At 37.3% G+C, this 22,113-nt stretch overlaps 1 protein-coding gene across 1 annotated transcript in view; it reads left to right on the top strand.

Moving 5' to 3' along the window:
• The window catches only part of eys (eyes shut homolog), a 200,970-nt gene that overhangs the window by 172,530 nt on the left and 6,327 nt on the right, over window positions 1–22,113 (top strand). Inside the window, exons 44-47 of the mRNA XM_016668551.1 lie at window positions 12,057–12,229; window positions 17,320–17,502; window positions 18,741–18,907; window positions 19,649–19,793. Coding sequence (XP_016524037.1) covers window positions 12,057–12,229; window positions 17,320–17,502; window positions 18,741–18,907; window positions 19,649–19,793 — 668 coding nt within the window. The remainder of the gene's footprint in view (window positions 1–12,056; window positions 12,230–17,319; window positions 17,503–18,740; window positions 18,908–19,648; window positions 19,794–22,113) is intronic.

Below are 22,113 nucleotides of genomic sequence, written 5' to 3'. Positions count from 1 at the left end.
CATAAGACGAGTTCTTTTGTGTAGACTTTGTCTTTATGTCTTGTATATTTTTTTTATTGTTTGTGTACAGTTTATTTGCAGGGAAATCTTTTTACATGTCTGCATTACTGTTATTTTTGTTTCAAGTGAGATGTAGTAATACAATTTGTGTGCTTAAAGTGTGATCTTAAAACAGAGTAAGGGTAGCTCTACCACTATCAAAACATATTACATGAAACAAGATTAAAAGTCTATGCTAATTGTTAAATTGGATCTGGTAGGACTGGTACATTTTAAATTAATATATTTTTCATAAGTACTAAGTGGATTTAATCTTCATAAAATGCAGGTGAATTCTAATAAATAGTTTTACTGGAAAGTTAATTGATTTCAGTAGATCAAAAACATTGAAAACATTAATTTTGTTCCAAATTTTAAGACTTTATTTCTGTTAATTTTTAATAAATTATGACTCACAACACTGAAAAATTGTGTCTGACAAAAACTATTTGTCAGAAAATAGATTCTTACATAAGATTGATTAAAATGGGATTTTAATACAGAAATGTTTGTTCTTGATCATATCATATCCCTTTTAATGATGGATTACTCTACTGACTTCACAGTTGTTCAACTGACACACTCAGCTTGCAGGGTAAACAACAAAATGTCTATAATAAAAGAAACTGGCTTGTCAGAGGGCTGAGTTCAAGTATATAACTAGAGAGTTGAATGCAAGGAAAAACAGTCAGTAAAAAACACTCAAGCATCAGGGATAATTACAGTCTTGAGAGGGTTGCAAAGCCATAAATTTATGGGAGATTCACATTGACAATAATTGAAGTTTGTTGATCAGGAGCCACTAATAATTCAGGAGATGCGCTGCAACTCATTTTGTTAGATGATTTATGATCTAGATATAATGCCTGAAATCTCACAATTTGATTTAATTCACATAATAAATCTGGAAACTTATCTAGAAGTTAAGAGTAAAAGCCTACAGCTATTATTATCTTATTTATTTTGATACACTTATATGTGTTTAAAAATGTATCTTTTCATAAAATGGAAATACATCACATCTGAAAAGAGAGATGGTTTTATCAATTCAGCTAGAAAATTTCAAATTTTGTATTGAAAAATTCCCCTTTAATCCTCCATAAACACAATGTCACTTAGTGTTTGATAATCGTAACAAAGAACATCAATCTAGTTTTATGATGGTTTTAGATATTGTTATCCAGCAGTAGGTCATTATCTATGTCAAGAAACACTTTTTGTCACAACATAAGATAAACAACCTGTGAAACTGTTGTGATCTGTGTTTTCTGTGTATTTATTTTGAGGTTTTTTTCTGTGTTTATTATCCTGTTCCCCTGTGAGTCTCTGTCTTCCCTGTTGATTGTGCTCAGCTGTGTCTCATTTCTTTGATTACCCTCCCAGTGTAAGTAGTCCCACCTGTTGTCTTTGTCTCTTGTCGGATCCTCGTCATGTCTTACCAGTCCGTTCTGCCAGCTCCTTGTGTTCTTGTGTCCCTGTGTTTTCAATCATTAAATCATCATCATCTTCATCCTGGGTCTGCCTGCGTCTTCCTTCACCTCACCAAACCAAACCAAACCTCCAATCATGACAGTGGGATCTGACCGCGTAGGTGAGAGACGCATGATGCAGTTTAGACTGTGGAGCGCTTGGCGGTGTTTTGGAGCGGTCCCCTTGGAGGAGTTTTGTGGCGGAGCTCCGCTGGTGATCCCCCCGCCTGGAGTGGGAACCAGCCGTCAACGCTGCCCTGAGCCAACGGAGGCCCCGGCCCCTAGGCACCTGAGGACGCCAAGGCCGAGGCAGCACCTGAACCCGCAGCCGCCAGTCCCTGCGCCGAGGCGGCGTCTGTCCCCATTGTTGCCTGTCCCCACGCCGAGGCGGCGTGCACCTCAGTCTCCCCCTCCAGAGTTCCCCGTGCCCGCTGCTGGTGAGCAGCGTCCAGAGTTTCCCGAGCTTCCCGAGTTTACGGACGAGCCTCACCTTCCCTGTGCTCCGCCCGAGCTTCCCTCTGCTCCGCCCAAGACTCTGCTTCCCGAGTTTCCTGTGCCTGCTGCTGTGGAGCAGCCTCCCAAGCGTCCCAGTGCTCCGTCTGAGCGTCCAGCTGGCCTTCCTGCTGGCCCCCCGGATCTGCCTTGGGACTCCTCTTTCTGCGCCGGCGTCGCCCGCTGGACTCTCCACGGCAGGTCCCACCCTGACCGTGCTTTATGTTTTTTTTTGTTTGTTTGTTTGTTTTTTTTGACTGAGTGATTTTGTTTTTGTTCCCCGTGGACTTTTGCCCTCCCTCACCTCACCAAACCTCCAATCATGACAGAAACTGAGAACAGAGCAGCTCATTCCAGTTTGCAACATTCATGGTTTTAAAATTTTGTGACGACATTCTTTTAAAACAAATGTGATATTTATATTTTTAAAGATTATTTTCAAGATTACATGGGCACTGATTAAAATTCAAGCAAGTTAAATGTAAATAAGGAGATAAAAAGTCATGTGTTTTATCTCAGAAAAAATATATAAATTCATAAAAAAGTTGCTATAGACAAAAAAAACTTATTGGTTAACAAGTGCAACACATTCTACACACAGTCTTGGGGAGAAGCTCCGCAATCCAACATTGGTTCATATTTCATGATTTGATGCCGTAACCAAGACAGCATTTTTGTTAATAGTTGTTTCTTTGCTTGCTTTACAAAAATAACTGTCTTGTGTATTTTTTAATCAACCTTCACAGAGGTTATTCTAAGGCCAAACTTGAATTGAGAATTGTAAATGCTTTAATGGTGTCTCACTAACCAGTTGGGTGAAAAAACTTGCCAGAAAATGAGTAGCAGTTTTTCTATTCGGCCAAACAAGTTTTTGTATTTAATTAGTTGCTATTCCTGAGGAAATTAACACAGAAACAGCAAGAGGAGCTCTGCTAAAAAGAATTGTGGTTGAAGATCCACCTCAGGTGTGAATTAATATTTTTTTGTAGTTTTTCAAATGGCCTTGTTGATCAAAGATTATTTCAAAGCAAATGCTTTTATATGCAGGTAGCAGTTTAGTTGCTAAACCATTTTGCTTGTCTTTGACTAATCTTTGTTTTTTGATAATTTTACAGGTATGGACAGATTTGCTTGCTCATTTGGGGTTTATGGTGTGGTATAAGATTTTTTCTTTTCTTTTTCTGAAGAGTTTTGTGGCAGTAGTGGTGTTTATTCATTAGCACCTGGGCAGGGGGAGAAGAGGGATACATGCAGTAAATGGTTTACGGCTGGGAATCGAACCGGGGACAACTGTGTTAAAGAATTCCACATACAGTGATAAAGAAATATGCCACTCATATGAATAAATTTGCCCAATTTTGTTTACTGTGAGCAAAACATGTTTTAGAAGAACATGGCGATCAATAAAAAATAGAGGCTTTGGACACACAAGGATAGTTGCTTTTTAGTGGAATGAATGCTATTTTAGGCTTTTTAAATGTTAAAATAGAAAAAGCAATGGCTGTAGTTTAATAAAGAAATGAATATCCACATTGTGGTCTTGTGTAGAAAATGTTTCCCAGTTTATCCCTGTGAATTAGTCAGCGGTGAAAGTTGTTAACCTTCTCTTGGCTGTAGGAGGCTATTATGTCTCAAGTAACGCATAGTGTCGTCAGAATAAGGATTTCTTTTTAAGGGATCACTTTTATTGGTGGGGTTGTTTGGAGTAAAACATATTCTTTTGAAAGGGTCATAGTAGAGAATCACTGAGGGTTTGTAAAAGGAAAAGCAAGAATTCATGCTCAGAGCATGGCCATTGGAACATGGGAATTTGCATCATTTCAAAAAGCTCAAACTTTTATGGTGGTGTAGAATTTAAAGCTAATGCTATTAGATTTGCACATTATTCTGCAATGAATTCTCTGTGTCTTTCAGTATGTTCCTTTGTTTATCCCAACATGTAAATAGCGAATCAGGTTGTCATAGCTTAATTAGTGCAAATCATCAGAAAGACACATTTCAAAGACTGGTTTGCTCACAATAATTTTATATTTTTGGCTGTTTCAAGCACCTTTTTTTTCTTGTCAAAAAAAAAAAAGTCTTGTGGCCCTGAAAATGTCCTTTGATGCAATCAGAAACCAAATAATGAGTTATATTTTTAATTAATTTAGAACACAGAGAAAACCTTAAAAAGTTAATCCTTTTGATTTAAAATTTTGTTTACAAATTTGCAAAAATGAATTGAATTTCACATTTAGAAACACACAAATTGGTGTAGAGGTAAACTGGGCGCCCCATATACGGAGGCAAGGAGTTCTCCATGCAGCCATCCAGGGTTCGATTCCCAACTCCGGAAACTTGGCTTCCCCACTTTTCTCTCTGGCTGTTTCCTGTCTGTTATTGCAAATAAATATGGCTAGTGCCACAAAAGCTAGGTAAATGGACTGTAATGGGTTGTTTACAAACAATTTTCTGTTCTGTAATACTTATCCTTACCTAACCTTAAACCAGAATGTTCGAGGGACCTTCTGTACACATTCAAACATAAAAATTTCATATAAATCAAGATGAATAAGACAAGGCAAGTAGAAAACTTGGAATGAAAGACGTTGTTTATCGGCTAAAAACAATGATGGCAAAATGATAGACATGAATTACTACTATGTGCAGCGTTGTGTGCAGTCTGGGTCAAACAGTGAACAAACCTCCTGGCCTGTATTTCCAAACAGCTTGTCAGTCACTCTCTCACACTCCCTTGACAGTCAAGCAAGTCATGCCCTCAGAAATGCTTCTCTTTGAGGCCTGCTATTATTACTGATTATTTTCAGCAGGACCACTGGCACACTGATCAGAAGGATTGAATTTAACTACAGACAGCATTGGCATGATTATATCTCGGTGAAAAATAATTAACTGGGAGCCAGAGATATTTTGAAACCAGCAAACGGTGATCCTCTGGAGCTGCACACCAACATCATTTTTTATTTATTTATTTTTATTTCTGCAGCTTTTAACGAAGCCAAAAAAAAAACAAAAAAACAAAAAAAAAACAACTTATTATTCATGGAGTTTGTCATTTTGAGCATTTTTTCTGTTGAAACCTCTTTGTCTTTTACCGCTAAATGTCAGTTACAGTGGAATGGTGCAGGTCAAAGGTTATTCATGTGTTAGGATCTCCCAGTTATATTCCAGGCTTAAGCAAAATGAGAGTGTGTGGCAAGACTTGAAATGTTCTGAATGCTCTCCATCCAGTCTGACTGGGTTTGCTGTTTGCAAAGAAGAATTTGTGAACATTTCAATCTCCAGATGTTCACAGTCAGTATAGAGACATGCCGTTGCACTTCAGGGATCCAAATTAAGTTGTGCTGGTCTATCGCATCAAACGCCAAATAAAATACATAAAAATTTGTGAGTGCAACTTGGCAAAATGTGAACAGGTTCAGGGTTTTCAACACCTTTACAGAGCACTGTACACAGTTTGAAGCAGGTGTTGGTCTTGATGTATGTGTTTTCTCAGGTGGAACGTCTGTGCGGTAGAGCGAGGACTGTCTCTGGCCCAATGACCTCACACCTTTGAGTCTTTGTGTTCAACATCCAACATGCAGCAGCTGTGCAATGAACATTAAAACCTGAAACTAAAAACAGGAAATGAGCATTATTTATTATCCTTTATTCTTATTTATTAACCTAACAGAAGTTCTTTTAAACTGCATTTCTTATGAGATCCTCTAAATATATATATATATATTTTTCTTTTTAGCTAAGAGCCTGGATATATGAAATACACAGATTTTTTTACATTGCTAAACTCTGGCTTGAATATACTTGAAGAACGGTTGAAGAAATTAACTTTTTTTTTTTTTTTCCAGAGGGCAGAACTGTAGAAATGTTGCCTGATCCCTTGAGAAAAGTTCCCTTGGTGCTTTATTCCTCCTTTCTATACGGATTTTATTTCAAGTTATCATCTTTGTGTGCATTTCTATGGCAGCATATTTGAAAGGAGTGCAACCGAGACTTAGCAGACATCGCCCTGATTTACCACCCAGGCAAATGTTTGAAAGAGAGCCTGGAAGAGGTCAGGGAGATATCGAACAACCTTTTGCTCAAACAGGAGGCTGAATATGTCAAATGTGTGCTGTGTGCAAATTGCACCACGCCCCTGTTGCCTTTATTAAAATTTAAATTGCAAATAATTGACTGAGAGACTAGTTACCTTTCACTCGATCCACTCACTTATCCTCCACTCTTCAGGCACTAAAGTATATTTTGTGTAGCTGTGTCCAATTGGCTCCTCGCAGTGTTGGAAAGCGAATGGCTTTACAGCACCAAAGCAATTCTCCTCTATAAATAATATCAATTCCACCCGGTGGCCGTTTTTTTTTTTTTTTTTTTTTTATTCTCAAAAAAGTATAAAAGCTTTCATCACAACAACTGAAGACTTCCATGGCAGTGGAACAACTATTATGAGAGATCTCTTTTGCTTACCAGCATGCATTTGAAAATGACTGCCCTGTGAATAACTTACAAGTATGAAATCTGGGAAATCTGAGCACAGCGTTCCGTCTGCAGTAGCAATGGTATCATACGCAAACTGCTCCATTATTCATCATTTTATCTGGTACTTATTAGATTAAAAATGTATAGCTTCTTCAAAATTCATTCAGCCTCTGTGCAGTGCCGTTCTCGTTTTGAATGGCCTAAGACGTGTCGCGTAACCGGCTTTTATGCATTTGTGATTAAAATATTCAAATTAGTCTGCAAGCTACAGTTTTGATACCACAATTATGTAATCAAAGTGATTGCCTCAGGCAAATTAAAATAACCTTTTGTCACCCCACACATCGAGATTTTGATTAGGGCAATTAAATCTCGAGTGTTTTTCTAAGCATATACCGTCTCCTGATCTACACATGCATGAGTTACATACAAGGAGTCAGAAACATCTGCTGCTTGTTGTTGCTCCCTCCGCTCAATTGAGTTTCCAGTTTATTGTAAAGGATGTACCTTCCCTGGAATTACATGATTATAAACAGCCTAATGCAGTTCCTCCTATCTATTTTTTCCCACCAGATCTAAAACTGAATTTTTTTGGAGAGTAAGGAAAGAGGATTGCCTCCCTCAGAAAACTGAAACTTCTGACACATCAGATTTTTCTCCATTATAATAACTCAGCCCTTAAAAAAATGTCTTTACCAAATCCTGATACATTGTTCTGAGCTACATATCAGTATAAGTTTATGTGAACTCTGTGTGCAAAGTTTATATTTTTATCAAAGACGCACCAATCAATTTTTAGGCCAACCTCTAATGATTGGTTTTTACAAAGATGTATTCTTTTTATAAGCTTTATTCTTTTTAAGAACAAATTTTCTATGTTGTTATTATACAACTATATCTTATATAATTTTTATTACAATAATTTAGACTATTATTGTAAACGTAGTTTATTTCAGTATTTAAATTTGCTAAGTGAAACACATTATATTGATTATTAAACACAGACTGATGTTTTTGAGTCTTTATTTCTCTAAATTATGATGGATTTTTTTCTTCTTTCATTAAGTAAAAACATTTAAGGATAAAATATTAGGTCTTCATCTTAACATTGCAGAGTTTATCAAATAGAAATAATTTAGATAGTTCTAGAATAAGAAAGGTTTGGTATGATTTAACTTCAGACAGTGAGTAAAACAAGGTGTATGTTTCTTTTTATTTGGTGTATGTAAACTTATTTTTTCCAACTACATTTTTTTTTTCTGGGGGTATTCTCTTTTTGTGTTTGTTGTGACTATTTCTTGATAAATATAAGGATATTTTACAACCAAAGCAACATGTTAATATATTCAAAAACACTCATCTGTTGTGATTTCCTTTTTTTTTTTTTTTTAACTATAGATACCAGCGGTATGTTAAGCCAGAGTCTACTACAGGTTGTAAAATGTTATTTTAGCTCAGATTATCTGGTGAACAGGGTTATGTTTTACTGCAAAGTTGCCTGATGCTCTAGAGTTTTATTCGAAGACCTCTTTTCTCATGTCTTCTTTACCTGGAAGAAGAAGAAATTACCAGGAACTCATGGCCAACGTGACAGCAAAGAAGCTTTCAAACATGAAAGGCGGAGAAAATATAGCCGAGCAGAAAGGGTTCCAAGCCCCGGTGGAGACGTACAGACAGCTTGTCAGCTTTTATAAGAATCATCTCATTGTTGTGACGACTCACAAACAGCTTTTTGAGAATTAGGAAATTAATCATCTTTACAGACAAATTATTGTAAATCCTTATGAGCATCTTTGTGTCAGTTGTTTGTCATTGACAGCCATCAGAAATGTATTGATCTAAAAGGAAATTACAGTATATCAACATAAGCTCCAAAATCTGATAAGCTGCAGATTATCAAAATAATCTGTGGCTTATTTGATGTAACCCACAATTTATATCAAATCATCTGTGGCTTGACATTAAATCATTGTAAATTGATGGTTTAATGTCAGATTAAATCAGATTAATCTGACATCAAACCATTAAAATCTCAATTTTGACTATTTAGCCAAAATTTTGATTTTGGCTAAATATCCAAAATCTATTTTGGAACATCATTCAGTCTAATTAATGATCATCTAGATGAAAATCAACCGACATTCATGTTCATGGTTTGGGTATGATCTTGAAGTTTATTGCAGATATTTAATTTGAGTGTCTGATGGTTTCATGTATGATTTAAAAGAATCATAGTAATGTACAGAGGATATTTTTTGCAGTTGCCATTCATACATTTTTCTTCCAAATCAACTCATTTTCTGCAAGAACTTTCCTCTAAGTGTAAATAAAAAGACTCCATTCCCGATATCAAACTTTCAGTGCTGTGCAAAATTCCAAATTTACATTTGACAACATGTTACTAGGAACTGGTGGAATTTGATGTGACATTCTGATGTTAAACAAAGCATTCCTCTGAGGTGAAAGAAAAAGCAAAAATTGTTACAAAATAAAATCTGAAATGTATGTATTGGGTCCTGTCAGCTTACAGCTACAAAAGCTTTTTTCTGATATATCTATCAGCTTTGTGCATCTAGAGAATAAAATTTTCTTTCAGCCTATCTTGCAAAAATATAATGGCATCTGAGAATTGCAATTTTCAACTGTTTGCACAAATTCGTTCTAACACATGACAATGCTTTGATCTCTACTGTACCGTTGGAGCAGTGCTTGTATGTTTATGGTCACTGGTCCACCTGAGTCTCAAGGCTTTGGCAGCCAGGAACAGTGTTTCTTCTGGTTTTGGGCTGTGTCTAATAACATCCATCTTCTCATCAACTCTTACTAGCTGTGCTGAAGAAAAGCCTCCCTGAAGTGGAGAGTCTTTCATCTGACCAGAGTCCATTCATCCTTTACAGTATCTGCTGACTGATGTCTCTTCCCTGGCTCATAGAAAATTGCAAAGCATATCTTGCTTATGCTTTCTTTCTGCAATGTTGCCATTCTTGTCACAAAGGCCAGGTTTGTGGCGTTCACAGCTACTAAAATTCTCCAGTGTGAGCTGCAGATGATGGGAAACTGCATTTCTGTCAGCTATGAATCTCCTTTCTCCCTGAGTTACCATGGGCCTCTTTACTGCTGCTCCTCTTTATGCTTTCCTTGCTCACCCTTTCATTTTAACAGGACAGCTGTGCTTTGATAGGTTTACACTTGTACCATACTTTCTCCATTTCGTAATGGCTACTTGAGCCAAGCTGTGTGGCATATTTAAAGCTTGGAAATGTATATTTATATTCTATATTCTAAACCTGCTTTAAACTTTTGCATAACTCTATCCCTCCCCTGTTTGTTTCTTGCATTCACAGAAAATATGGATTTATTTATTTATTCAAACAAAGATTAAATTACAAACAGCTTAAGTTTTTTTTTTTACTAACTAGGTGACTTTTCAGGTTAAGTGGTTAAACTGAATTTTATTCATGTAAGTCCTAATAACGATTAAGGTTTAGTAAAGTAACAACAGGTGGAAAGCTCAACGGGTGTGAATATTTTTCAAGGCATAATGATTGAAGGTACTGTTTAGCATACTATCTTACAAAGACCCTCACCAAAAATTACTGCTTTTTTTTTTTTGAATGCTGCTCACATTTTCTGATCTCTCCAAGATTTTGCTTGAAAATATCTGCGAGTCCAGAACAAAGTCGGCTGACATTTGCGCTCTCACTTGCCACCCGTCTGGAACATCTTTGCAGCATTTCAACCCTAGAGCTGCATTTCATGTGTGAAAATAGCCTTCATGTCGGTTTTCAGTGTTCACAGCTCCTGCACTCTGTATGTTGGGGAAAAAAGTATGACTTGCTGAAATTCGGCCACACTTTGGTGTAGAAAATAAAGATCTTTGAACCATTCACCCATGATAGAGAAACCCTATAGCTATAGTTAACGTGTCGTCTGCTCTTGAGGTAACTTGACTGTATTATAGACTATTTTAGAAACTATGTGGAATTTGCGAACAAAACCCCATGCAATTTAAGAACCACATTTAATTGACAACTTTAAAGGCAATTTATCCAATTTAAAAGAACCAAACTTCCTCGTGTCGGTTGTCAAAGTCTATTAAAAAAAACCATCTGTGCCTTTTCTGGCACATTTTATCAGTATTTTCTATTGTTGACTCTTGCTGTAACAAAACCCATCACAGATGGCAAAGACAATGAGCTGCCATATACAGATGAAACCAGATATGTACAATTTAAAAAAAATTCTCACTGATAATAAATCAGACTAAATATTTCCTGACAGGATTACTAAAATTATTTATATCTCATACATTTGAAAATAATAGGCAAGATAAATCTTCTCAATTAGTTTTATTCTAATTCAAAGTTGACAAATTCTAACGTTATTGCATGGTCAAGAAATTTTGAAAAGTCCAGATGGTGATATGGCTTTGATCAACTTCTCTTACTCATTCTTGTAAGTTAGTTTTGTTTTTGTTTTTTTTGTGTGTTTTTTTTAACTTTTAAAAGACTCTTGTGAAATTGATCTCCAGACACACACTGCTTCCTTGTGACCTTTACAGGGACAAATTGCAGCTGTAGTGAGAAACTTGTAAGAGTTTCCAAAACTCTTGAAGTGAAAACCAGAAGTCTTGAAAACAGTTATTTCAGTCGTTTTTGGCTTTTAGCTAATAGAAATCCTTTTTTTTTAATCCTAACTGACCTAAAACAATAAATATGAAGATGACTTAATGCCGGACAGTGATAGAACATGTATTACTTTTGTATTTTTATACAGGGCATGGTATCCGATTTCAACCGTATCTTTGTATTTAAAAAGAAAGCTCAATTTGCTAATCATGAAAATCATTCACATTACATATTTTGTGTTGCAAAGAAACCTTTTTTTGTGTCTTAGCAGGCACAGTCTTTTCGAACAATGCTCAGCTTTGATGGCAGAATGTAAATATTTCATTCATAGAAGCCATTTTCTTGAAGGAGCAAAATAAATCCTACAGTGCTGCTGCTCAAAAAGCATTATTAATTTAAAGGTCTGAAACCCTACCGATGCTTCCGCTGTCTTATCTTATACCTTTTTTTAGAATTGTGCATGTCGTAAGAGCACTTTATAAAGTCCCAGTCTAGATATCACTTCAGATGTTAGATCATCTTTCTGTTCTTGCTGAGAGAAGAAGTGCGGGGGAAAGAAAACAGAAAAGAAAAGGAGACAAACTATTATATAAATTCTTGGTATTCCTCTGGCTGTCATACTGCTAATGACCTGCCTCCTGCTGTTATAATTCAGAGAGTGTATATTCACCTATGCAAAAAAAAAAAAAAGATCAAAACAATGTGCCCCAGCTGTAACTATTAAGATGGAGAAAGCTTTAATAGGATTTGTATTTTTCTCAACCATTATCAGAAGATTTTTTTTTTTATTTCATTCCCTCTGGCTGGACACATTTGCTTTCACCATCCACTCAGAGCTGGGTTTTCTTGATAGTTTATTTATCTCATTCTTTTTTCTTTCTTCCCCACCCAGCATTGTTCTGTGAGCCAATGCAGAAAGCGGCAGCTAAAACGATGTCTCTGCTTACAACAGTGACGCCGAGGACTGGTTCTGCGAGTGCCCGCCACTCCACACGGGCCGACTGTGCCAGCTCAGCGCCTGTGAGCGCGGACCCTGCAGCCACGGAGCTACGTGTATCCCAAAATCACAGCTGGAGGCCGTTTGCTTATGCCCCTCTGGACGACAGGGGCTACTCTGCGACCAAAGTAGGTGATAAACACGGTTGACTCAGAACGTTGCAGAGTGGTTAATGCAGATACAAATTCATTAAGAGTTGGCTCTCCAAACAGTTGGTGGATGAAAGCCTTGAGCAGTTGGTATAATCAGAGTCTGTTGTTGAATAAAAAAAAAGGATTAATGAAACTGAATTGTGCTGAGCAGGCAGAAACGTCCTCCTCCAGCAGAGGAGTCGGATAATCAAACTCATTCCTGCTTTTCTGAATATTTTAAAAGACTATTTAAAGTTTATAAGATCTGTTTCCTCTGACTGGATCTCCAGTGAAAGACATTATTTCTCTGTGCATGCACTTGTGTATGACTGACACCAGCTATATAGAGCTTGCAAACATGATTATAAAGTTGTGCCACAGTATTATTATGCAGGCATTTAATAGCTGATAAATGACTGCCATGTTAACTTTTTTTACACTTTTTGTATTTCATATGCCGTTTTATAATCTTTAACCCAGCCCCGGAGCAGTGCCATTAAAAAAAAAAAAAACAAACCTGTGGGCTTCACAGGTCGTGACACGCAGAAACAAAAGGTTTTGCTTGACTAGACTGACTGTAGCAGCAGCAGGGTGCTTGGCATATAAGTCGCTCAGCCATGCCGCAGCCTCCGTCAGAATCCCAGCACCCACTTGCCAAACACAGAAACCTAACCTTCTATTTTCACACTAAGTACATGGCTGACATTTGAATTTTAATCCTGAAACATCAGATTAGATCAAAGTCAAAAAGTGATCACTCCCCCTGCCTCCTGGGGCTTTTTTGTTCTTGGAACTTTGCACCACTTTTTGTGTGGCGCCTTTGCAAAATAGCAACAGTAATTACATGGGAGCCTAGCTGTCTTTTTTTTTTTTTTTTTTTCCTTCTCTCCTGTTGGAGAAGAGAGCTTACGCTATTCGTCTGCCAGGACATTTGAAACAGCTGCAAGTCTTTCCTTTTCAAGTAATATTTTTATTGTTTTGTTCTGATATGCAGCCATTAGTTACACATTTCACAAGGAACTACAAAGGAGCAAGAGAAAGGAAAATGAGAGGCAAGGACATGAAGGTGGAATGCCTCGAAAGCATAAATCATCAGACATTTGAAAAATATTCAGTATCAGAATTACAAGTTCTATTTGTACTCTGTATTAAATGTACACATATCTTGGCAATTGAATCTTTTGGCCAACAAATGAGCTGGGAAGTTAGTGCTACAGGCCACTCTGAACACATTCTCCTCCTATGAAACATTCTAGTGGCCACATTATCAATGGAGATGCTTGAACTCTTCATGTTGGTCTATTACATAAAATCCCACTTAACTACACAGGAGTTTGCTCTTGCAATGTAAAATTCAAGGGATATCATTACTTTTGCCGTACACTATACAGATCTCTCTTAGACGTTTTCCCAGATTTGCATCACTAAAACTGAATATTTGTCTGGTTTGCCAAAAAGTTGCTCATCTGTTTTCCGTATCAAATGTTTCCAGTCGAGCAGAAATAGATCAGCAAAGCAGGAAAAAGTAAATACAAGTAAATAATAATCGTCAGGATTTGACATAATGAAACACACACACACACACACACACACACACACACACACACACACAACAACCAATTAGCTGTTAGATAGTGAAAACATTCTTCAAGGATATGTCACACATTTTTTTTTTCTTTTTACAAAAATATTATCTTGTTAAAATGTTTTGTTTAGTTACATATTTTGTCGATTTTGGGTCTGCTAAAACAAAAGGAACTCAAAAACGAGCCTAATATCAAATATCAACGCCCTGTTACTTTTAGCACAGAAAAAACTTTTGTTCTTAATCTTAAAATTCACCACTGCTTATTTTAATGATCTCCAAATTTACTGGTGATGGAAAACTTTTGTCTCGTCTTCTCTAATGTAGTTCAAAAAGAAGTTTAGGATCTGATTAAAATAGTTGTTCTTTCGTGTTAGCATGATTCCTTTGGTCACTTTCACTTTCATTTAGTGGATATTTAGAGTAATTTGTTCTTTCTATCAGTGCAGTTTCTTCTACTTAAGTGACCTCGAAATCTAAAAATTGTGGTAAGTACTTTAGTGATTGAGCTTTGCATTGGATGAGACGTTCTTTTTTTAACAGGTCTGTTTCTGTCTCTTAAGACTTTACGAGCTCAGTTAATTTTCAGTTCTAATTTTCAAGTATTTCTCCTTTGTATAATGTAGATTTTGTAATTAAATCACAGATAATGTCGACTTTAATATGAACCCTGGCTGTTCAGTCATAATCCAGAACATCGTAAGTAGAGTTTTACTTCATGTTTTTCTTGGTGGGAGTGCAGGTTTGCCTGGGAGTCGTGCTGCTCTTGCAGATCTTTTCTGGATTTTCATTTTACTTTAACTGCCTTTTCTTCATGATATTTCAAAGTATTGAGAATTGTTGCCCAAAGCACTTTGATATATTTTTATAACCTTATTTGTACCCTGTTGATAGCTTCATTTTCAGATTCTCCATCAGTTATTTCAAGGAGTCGATGTTCGCTTGGTGTTGCCACAGAAGGGATTTATCACCTCTGGAGTTATTATGAGCTGATAATTCTGAATTATTACTTCTTCCCTTGAAGGAGTTCAAGTCAATTCAGGTCTGTCATGTTCTGAATCATGCCCACAACATTAAATACAACTGCTGTGCATTAGCATTGAACAATGCTAATATGTTATGGTAATTTTGCTGCAGGGGGTTGCAGTGCTTCACCTCTTTTACCTCTTAGATCAACAAATTATGTATTCTGCCCAAGGGTGGCTAAGCTTGTTTATTTTATACACTACATTAACAAACGCTCCAGTTTGGTTCAAGTTTTGGATGCATCAGCACCTCTGATTAGAATTGATTTATTATGTTTTTTAACCTTTTATTATATAAAAAAAATTGCTTTTTATCCAGGGTTGTTTTTCAAAATCATGAGTAGCCTTAGCTTCTTTGTGGATGAGGAGAGAAAAAAAGATGCACATTGTGTGCAAGCAGTTTTATGTCAGAACTCATTTCACAATCTTGAGCTGCATGTCATTTTGTTTTACTTCTGCAGCTTCTGCCGGTTTGGACTATATAACACAAATGCACAGCAAAGTGGAAGTAATACTTAATATGGCCTGACTGGATGTAGCAGTTTATTTCTGCTGTCCAAAAGTTGCATCTTATGGGTCATTTTGTGATGCATTCTGATTCCCTTTAATCCATGCAAAATAAAGAGTCAGAGGCCATACCTCTTGAACATTTTCATGCTTTGAAATTTGTGGTTGTATCATGACAGTGCATAGCTTTAATGTGATAGTTTGTAAAATACTAAGTAAAACTTTTTTTATGTTTATATGTACTTTTTTGTAAATTTGCACCAATTTAAAAATTGTATTTCCCCTCGTTCAGTCTGATGCTGCCAAATAAGTTTCTGTCATATTGCCTTCGGTAGTCCCTTGATTAAAGAACAAAGTCCATTCAGTTTCATTTAATCTTAATGTAAATTCAATTGTTCTGTGAAAGCCTTAGACATTTGTTAGACAACATTAGTAAACAAACGGCAACATAGAGACCAGGAAGCACAGCAGACAAGACAAGGAGAAATTAACCAAACATCTCACAGAGGACAATTACGTCTATCACCTCATAGAAGAAAGATTACGGCACAACTACAAATTTATCAGGACATAGCCATCCCATAAAACGTGGTAGAGGCAGCATCATGCTGTGGTTCTCTTTTTTTTCTGTAGGGATAGGAAAATCAGAGTTCATAGGAAGATGGATGGTGCTAAATACAGTGCAGTCCTAAAAAAAAAAACAGTGAGATGCTCCAAAAGACTTCAAAAATTACCAGTATTATATATCTTGAAACCTGTTAGTTTTTTAAATCCTCTGAAGATAGATGATTTCAATTAGTTAAATTGAAATTGTGAGGACAAATCAAACAAGATCAAGATTTATGGAAATCTTTGTAAAAATAATTTTGAACACTGTGCCATGTCAAGGATTTTCAATTATTTGTAGTTTAGGAGGAGCTGCTTTGCTTTTTCATTTACATAAGCTATTTGTTGCACATCAATCATTTTACGTTAGAAAAGCAATTACGTTTAAATGCTGTCACCTTAAAACCAAAATCAGGTCTGATTAGCAATTCTTATTGGGCTATATAAATGCAAGGACAAAAACAGTTTAGTTAGTTAACTTTAGGGTGTTGATGTGTTATTACTAGTCTGATGTCATGAGTGCAAAGAACTTAATGGCAGAGATATACATCAGCATATGTGTACGATCTAATTAAACACAGCCCAGTTTGCAGATAAAGAAGCGCAATGACAATTCACTGAGGCAAACTGCTCTAGCAGACAATAACCGGAGCATTTGCAGCTTTATTAATAATTTAGTAGCCAAACTGAGCCGAGGGCAGTCACAGAGGGTGCTCTGAAGCACTCTTAGCCATCGCCCGAGGCTGCAGAAGAACATGCAAGGAGCTTCCGCACAGAGAAGACAGAACGTTTTATTTTTTGTTTGTTTGTTTTGTTTTTTAGTCTGGGCCCTCAATGATGTGAAGAAAATTGATGAGCAAAAACCTAAACATGGCAGCGTGTTATTTTGATTGAGCGTGGGCAAATTTACACTGAGTCCCGTGTGTAAAATCAAGTAGATGGGTGTGCTCAGATAAAAGGCAGAGGGGAACATTACTGAATCAACCATGCATTCTGAATGTGTAAATTGAAGATTGTAATTGAAAATCATCTGGATTATTGTGCTACCCTGGTGAACATCGCAATTTAAAGTAAAGCCTGCATGCCAGAATCTCTTCTAAACAGCCACTGATGAAAATAGAATAGGAGTGAGGAGGTGGTAGTATTTGAAAACAGGTCATCATCTAATAGCATCAGAAAAGAAAATTCATGTTTCTTTAAGCCGGGGTCTGTAATGTGGGGCAATAGTGCCATCTTTTGGTAAACCAGGAAGCAGATTATGAATCAGACCTCTTGCTAGATTATCACTCGAGCAGAGAAGACCTCACAGCTGCTGGTGAGATTTTTTTTCTTTTTTTTTCCTTCTCCCCCTCTCTTCCTCTCAGCCATCAATATAACTCGTGCCAGATTCAGTGGAACTGATGAGTTTGGCTACACATCGTTTGTGGCCTACACCTCCATTCCCAGCCTCAGTTTCTTCTACGAGTTCAAGTTGAGGTTCACGCTCGCAAATAATTCATCTGCTGCCAGAGACAACCTGATTCTGTTTGCTGGACAAAAGGGACAAGGTGAGCTGAACCCTGTCACCCACAGAGGTGCTTTAAAGGAATCAACCCAGCAAGTGAAGATAGAAAACTGATCCGTTTTTAGGTTATATAAGCCATTTTGATCATTTCCAGTTTATGGTAATGTACTAAGTAAGGGACTTTCCCTCTCCTCTAAACAAAGACACCATCTCCCTAGGGGCTTTTTTTTTTCCCCTGATGCTGATGAACATTTTCACAATCCAAAAATCACAGGATTTCCAGCTGATGTTTTATTGTTTCTGACTTGCGTGCTGCAGAGTTGTGGCGGCTCACGCAAACCGAACATGCAAACCAATCATCCTGAGAGTTTTAAAATGAATAACTTCAGACACGCTTTGAGGCGAGATGCTGTTGGCAGCTCTCACAATAAATTAGCAGGGTTTTTTTTTTTCCTCCGCGGGGTCAAATTCGGTTGCAGGTAACTGCTGCGCCATTGTCAGCGGCACATTTCATCTAGAGCAAAAAAAGAGGGATAAAAAAAAAATCACATCTTACAGACATATGCACTTGTTTTCTCTTGAGAGATCAGTTCATCAAGGTGGAGGCAAAACAATACAAGAGCAATGCGTATAATGAAACACTTGTGAAGAGAGTGTGCTGTGACTGTACGCTTGGAGCAAAAGGCACAACATAAGAATAGATTAAATGTGAACATCTAATGAAGTGGCATCTCTTGTCAGCATCATCAAGGAATGTAGTAGCACTAATTATTTGACGTGGGCTCAAGAAGCACACACACACTTTGCTGAAGCAATAACGGGGAGCCAGCGCCTCCGTATTTGTTTGCATCCATGCTGAAAGTTTTGGAAAATCTAACTTCTAATGTGAATACATTATTTGTTAAGAAAAAAAACTATTAAGAAGTAATTATTTTTAATTAAATCAGCAGAGCCATTCAAGTAGAAAAGATGTGTCTTAAGTCGTAAAATGGCAGCAAGAAAATTCTCTTAAAATATGTCCATTATCCACAGTCTGAGCAATAATTTACATTTAAAACAACTGGAACTGTGACAAACAAGGCTGAACAAGGACCTAAATTCAGCACATATTTTTTTTTTCTGTCTGAAATTATAAGAAATACTTTCTGTCTAGGTTTTATGCACATTTTTACCATCACCAGTGATCATATGAAGAATGCAATATGTACCTATGTCTAAGTTAGGACGTTTACTTTACATTTCCGATCATTACTAATGACCTCCATGACCACATGTTTTCAGGCAATGACGGGGACGACTTCCTTGTTTTAGGACTACGAAGCGGCAGAGTTGTTCACAGATTTAACCTCGGGTCAGGAATAGCAACCATAGTCAGCGATCGGCTCAACTATCACATCGTCATCCACACCGTTATCTTTGGAAGGTCCAAAAGAACAGGGTGGCTGAAGGTAATTCAATGCTTTGTTACATTTTTGCGTTATTTCTTTGATTTTCACAGCGGTTTGTTCATCGTCTGTCTTAGTAGAAGATCATTTTCTTTTTAGCAAAAAACTCATTTGTAAAAGAATATGACAAGTTTCAGACTGAAAAATGTTTGATTCCAGTCTCCCCGCCAGTTTCTCGTGGCATCTGTGGTCAAATATAAAGCATACTTAATAAAATGTAAAAGCCTTACTTTAAGATTCCATACCGTGAATAAGCATTCACGGTTAACTTATTAACTCATTAACTTATTCCTTTTTGTTAAACTTGGAACATGACAGGAGCGCATATACTGAACAATGCTCATATACTCAAAATGATGTCCAAGTATTTGTTATGCTGTTGTGTTTTCTTGTAAAGCATTCACTTTCTTTTCTGAACAAGTCAATTCACTGTAGTAACCAGTGAAACAGGATGTTTGCATCATCTGACGTTAGTGTAAAAATCTGGAGGCAGTGATTCTTTTTTTTTTTTCTTTTTGTCTAAAACAAGGTTTGAGAGCGTTGGTGACTCGGTGCCCTATAAAAGCCTGTTTAGAGGCAAAAACCTGGGAGGGTGACTATTAAGTGGACACGGACTGAGCGATAAATCTGAGATTGCACATTTCGCCAGGTTCAGCAGATTGTGAAATTGTCCTCCTACTCCCGACGCCTACAGATGCGAGGCTCCGGCGTGAATATTGATGTTTCACCATACGTCTTCCTCAGGTTGACGGGCAGCGGAACAGAACAGGATATTCTCCTGGACCTCTGGTGGGCCTCAATGTTTTCAACCAGCTCTTTGTAGGTGGATATAATGAGTTCACCCCTGAACTGCTGCCACTTGGCTCCAGATTCCGTCAAGGCTTTCAAGGTAAGACTTCAATGGCTTTATTACAGCCCAAAAACTGCTATCTGCAGCGGGAGCACTGGGGCTTGGACTTTCTCCCAGGATCTTTGTCTTTGTGCAAGCAGAGGGAAGGTCTGTAATGAAAAGGGAATTACAGGCCAGAACAGAGCTTTGAGGTTGATTGTATCTCCACTCTGTAATTGCTTCACACCCTGTACAGTGTGTTGTGTGTAAATTCATTCCACTACTGATAAGTCACTTGAACAAGGGCACTATCCAAATAATCTTTTGTCAACACCAGCGTCATTTATGCTCTCTCCCTGGCGACCCTCTGTGAGAACTGATTTTGGAGGGTATTCATTTTGCCTACTAATGTGAAGTGCTGTGCAGCAAAAATTGCCACCACTGTAATGATGACAGCCGCTATGAATAGCGCCATAACCCTATTTGGCAATCTCTGCACCACAGCAATGAAGCTTGTCATTATGAAAAAAAAAGTCACGGCTGATCAGTTTGAGTGGAACAAAAGCTTTTTAGTCATAAGGGACCGGAGTGCTTTGTATGTTTTCTTCTTTATCATCTAGAATTCATTTCTCTGTTCGCCAGACAAGGCAAAAATCAAATCAACCAAAGTAAAGACATTGTTCTTTTCCTGCTGTGTTAACTGTGTCACTATCGCCTGCTGTAAAGCGCTACCTGAGCAGGGCCACACCGGTGGAACCATAACCTTTCTACTCAGGATGTAATGAGAACTCATGAGCGTCTAATCAGATCTGTGTGACCTTCCTCGAGCCCTAATCATGATGGCTGGCAGTGAACACACTGATAATGCACTTCAGTCCCGGTTATCAACAGATCCACACTCCCCTGCTGGAAAAGTGAAAGAGCAGGCTGTGTGGCTGCCGCAGCAGGGGGATAGAAAGTCGCTCTGTTTAGACTGCTGATCAAATAAACAAAAACAGAAATGATTGCCCTCACGTTTCTGTCGCTGATTCCAAATACAGCCACTTGCAAAAGTATTCGTACCGCTTGAAACTTTTTACATTTTGTCACACTGCAACTGCAAATGTATACTATGAGGATTTTGCAGTTGATGGAAAAAGATGTAGTCAAAAATGTTTCCAAAGAAATATAAAAATCGCGCCATGCATTTTTCTTCATCCCCCGTGGGTCAATACTTTGTAGAACCGCTTTTCAGTGCAATTGCAACTGCACATTTATCGGATAGTGTCACATCTAGAGATTAGAAATATTTGCGCATTTACTTTATCTCCACACATCAACTCTAACCCTTTTGTGGTTTGTGACAAATTGTAAATACGACTCGGTTTGCTTATTTTCCAAGAATAGCTTTCTTCTTCCTTTTCCATTTCATCTCCGTTCCACAAATTATTAGGCAAAAATGTTGAAATGATGCATCCTACACCTTCCACTTCACAATTATGCAATGATTAGTGTTGGCCTGTCACATAAAACGTCAGTAGATTAAGATTAAGTTAGGGAAATGTTCTGCTATGAATCTGGGTTACGTTGTGTCACAATGCAAATTATTTACAGCCTTTGAAAGAACATGCGGCGTGCAACTGCTGAATCTAACTCTTTGAGTTTCTTGGTTGAACGAACAGGTACACAGCTAAATCGAGGCAAACCGTCTTTTCTAATCTTCCTTGTTAATTTTCTGGGAGTTTGTTGGGTTTTTTTTTTTGTTGTTGTTTTTTTGACGCTGCGTGTTTGCATCACAACAACCACTTGAATCTGCCAAGCAGACAGCATCATGCCATGAATATTCATGAATGAGCATGACATTTCCCAGGCATCCTGTTTATGCCAATGACTAATGCAGCTGAGAGAAAAGAGTCTGTATGGGCAGATGACTGTGAGGGTCGAGTTCGGCCCTTTTTATTTATAGAAGGCCCCGAGCGCTGGAGGTGCAGGCCAAAACAAATATTTTCTCGCTAAAATTGAATTGTAATAGCAAAAAGCAAACGTGGAGATGGATAAGCTTGATAGCAGATGGAGAGGATCTCATAGAGGACCGTCAAATTAAAAAGTAGACGTGTGGTGCAAGTCGGTGGATTTAATAAATATAAATATGGTAATATTACTACTAATAATAGAACTACTCCCCATTTTTTGATTGCATATAGTATTTTGCATGTATTTATTTTTTGTCTATTTTGTTTTATTTTATTTGATCATTTATTTTAACTTTTATGCGTGTTATTATTATTATAGCTTCATTATTTTCCCATTATTTTCGCCATTTTGGCTTCATTTTTGTTTATTAAATGATGCCATTGTGGAATCTGTAGTTTTGTACATACCAGATCATTTATGTTTAAGG

Source organism: Poecilia formosa, unplaced genomic scaffold, assembly GCF_000485575.1.
Source record: "Poecilia formosa unplaced genomic scaffold, Poecilia_formosa-5.1.2 Scaffold15, whole genome shotgun sequence".
NCBI classification, from domain to species: domain Eukaryota; kingdom Metazoa; phylum Chordata; class Actinopteri; order Cyprinodontiformes; family Poeciliidae; genus Poecilia; species Poecilia formosa.
The sequence above is the reverse complement of the archived record's forward strand: the minus strand, read 5'-3'. Positions and strand labels throughout refer to the sequence as shown.